Below are 2,500 nucleotides of genomic sequence, written 5' to 3'. Positions count from 1 at the left end.
CAGAGCCAAAAGTGTTCGTTTTTCTACAGCTTTATATAACTGAGGAACGTCATTGGAGCAAAGACCTGTGCAACTGATCAACCTCTCTAATAAGAAAGAAACAATACAGAGAGAGTAACTTTACCTTTAATGTAATACGGAATGATAACTACAGTAGAGATCAAAACATGTCTGTGCAGTAATATTGGAATAAGACTGTGTTTAAAAGGTATTAACTCCTCAGGTCATGTGCTGTTGTCATATATAGTCTCTCAGAATATGTTAATTATAACATGCATCACAGGGCAGCACACAGCTCCAGGGACCTGGAGGTTGTGGGTTCGATTCCCGCTCCGGGTGACTGTCTGTGAGGAGTGTGGTGTGTTCTCTCTGTGTCTGCGTGGGTTTCCTCCGGGTGACTGTCTGTGAGGAGTGTGGTGTGTTCTCTCTGTGTCTGCGTGGGTTTCCTCCGGGTGCTCCGGTTTCCTCCCACAGTCCAAAAACACACGTTGGTAGGTGGATTGGCGACTCAAAGGTGTCCGTAGATGTGAGTGAATGTGTGTGTGTGTCGTCCTGTGAAGAACTAGCGCCCCCTCCAGTGTGTATTCCTGCCTTGCGCCCAATGATTCCAGGTAGGCTCTGGACCCACCTCGACCCTGAACTGGATAAGGGTTACAGACAATGAATGAATGAATGAACATGCATCTGCCTGGCCTTCTGGTGTGACATCCTCTAAAGGTGTTACTAGTTAATAGTGTTTTCAAATTTAATATAAAACCCCTGGAGCGAGACAGATGTCAATCCAGACTTCACATTCCATACATCCTTTGTTGTATGACTGGTGTAACTCAAAAGTAAATAGAAAACCCTGTAAACTGCATATTGCCCTTCTACTGTAGGGTATTCCACTCTTTTAGGATGAATGTGTGGATTTATCCCACCTTTAGGAAGCTCAGTCGAGTGCTGACGTGTGTTCTGTCTGTAATCAGTGTCTCTGTTCTGTGTTGTTTACTGCAGACTCCATTGATGTTCACTGATCAGATGCAGCAGGATGTGATCATGGTGCTTAAGTTCCCCTCTAACTCTCCGGTGGTTCATGTAGCTGCTAACACACAGCCTGGTCTCAGCTCTTCCGCCATCGTCACCATCACCGCCAACCGCCTCTTCGCTGTTAACAAGTGGCACGGAATCAGTGGTGAGCAGCTGCGCAGTCCTCATAAAGCCTGTCCCGTCTCCCCTGGGCTGTTATTTATACTCATACGACATCCATTCTCTCTGAATAAGGAGGAGCCTCAGAACTGAACGCCACAGAAACATTTCAGAATGAAATAACTGCTAAAAGCTGAAAAATATCACGTAGTTTTTTTTAAATAACACAAGAACATTGTGTTTTTTTCCCACTTTTCATTTGTTTAACGGGATATTTCTGTTACTGTGTCTTTAAGACTGATATATGTAAATGAGCTCGGTTCTGATGGGCTCAAACATTGAAGTTTAACGTGCAGTGGAATCTGAACCTGGAGATTCTACAACAACAAAAAAAGACAAATTATGACGGACAGGTTGAAAGAGGATGCAGAAAATACATGGAATATCCTTCAAATATGATTGTACAGTAATGTACTCGCAGCTTTCTCCGTGTAAATGGAGTAAACTTTCTGATCTCTGGGTTAGAGCCTACAGTCTCTCTGGACTCTGGTGTAAACTCTGGCTAAAATCTCCATTTTCCTGTTGGTGCAGAGTTAAATGGTCAGTTCCCCATTTCCTTGTCTCCAAGGTTTTTCTGGGAAAGTGAAGAAGATGGTCCATCTTTCCCTCTCTCTCTCCTGAGACACTGATATTACATCTCCCCTGGATCAAATGTGACACTTCCTCTGAGCACCTCTCACTTCCTGTCCGCATCCATCTATCACAGCTCCTCTCCTTGTTTATGTTTTATTTGTTAAATTTCAGTCTGAGATAATAAAGAGCACAGGTCGGAGCCCGAGGGACTTGTGCAGCTTTACGCATAAAAAGTAGAACGCAGGCCCTTTAGGCAAAAGGAGGAAAAGTAAGTGTTATGGTCATCATCGTTTTAACCGGTGTGTCCTTTTAAACTGATCATTTGTAAGTGACCTCTGTTCTCACTGTGTGCCTTGTTTTTTGACATGTTCAAAATGAGCCTTGGCAGGAACACGCCTTACATCTTCAGGAAGAGTGGGCGGAGCTGACCTGTTTTAATAGTTAGAACCACGCTTCATAGTATTTTCCTTAACTGTCACTTTAATGAGAAAATACAGGGTAATTTTAAATTTTTGTAATTTTGAGTTTTGTTTAATACCCTCACTCTCTCTCTCTCACTCTCTCTCTCTCGCACTCTCTTTCTCTCACTCTCTCTCTCTTTTACTCTTTCTCTCACTCTGTCTCTCTCTCTCACTCTCTCTCTCTTTTGCTTTCTCTCTCTCTCACTCTCTTTCTGACTCTCTCTTTCTCTCACTCTCTCTTTCTCTCTCTCACTCTTTCTCTCTCTCACTCTTTCTCA

The 2,500-nt window shown here is 43.3% G+C and overlaps 1 protein-coding gene across 1 annotated transcript in view; it reads left to right on the top strand.

Annotated features, from left to right (window-relative positions):
• Positions 1-2,500, top strand: part of lrba (LPS-responsive vesicle trafficking, beach and anchor containing) — a 214,216-nt gene that overhangs the window by 196,465 nt on the left and 15,251 nt on the right. Inside the window, 1 exon segment of the mRNA XM_066662321.1 lies at positions 997-1,174. Coding sequence (XP_066518418.1) covers positions 997-1,174 — 178 coding nt within the window.

The sequence above is a fragment of the Hoplias malabaricus genome, chromosome 2, assembly GCF_029633855.1.
Source record: "Hoplias malabaricus isolate fHopMal1 chromosome 2, fHopMal1.hap1, whole genome shotgun sequence".
In the NCBI taxonomy this organism is placed as follows: Eukaryota; Metazoa; Chordata; class Actinopteri; order Characiformes; family Erythrinidae; genus Hoplias; species Hoplias malabaricus.
This window is presented reverse-complemented; position numbering and strand designations above follow the sequence as displayed.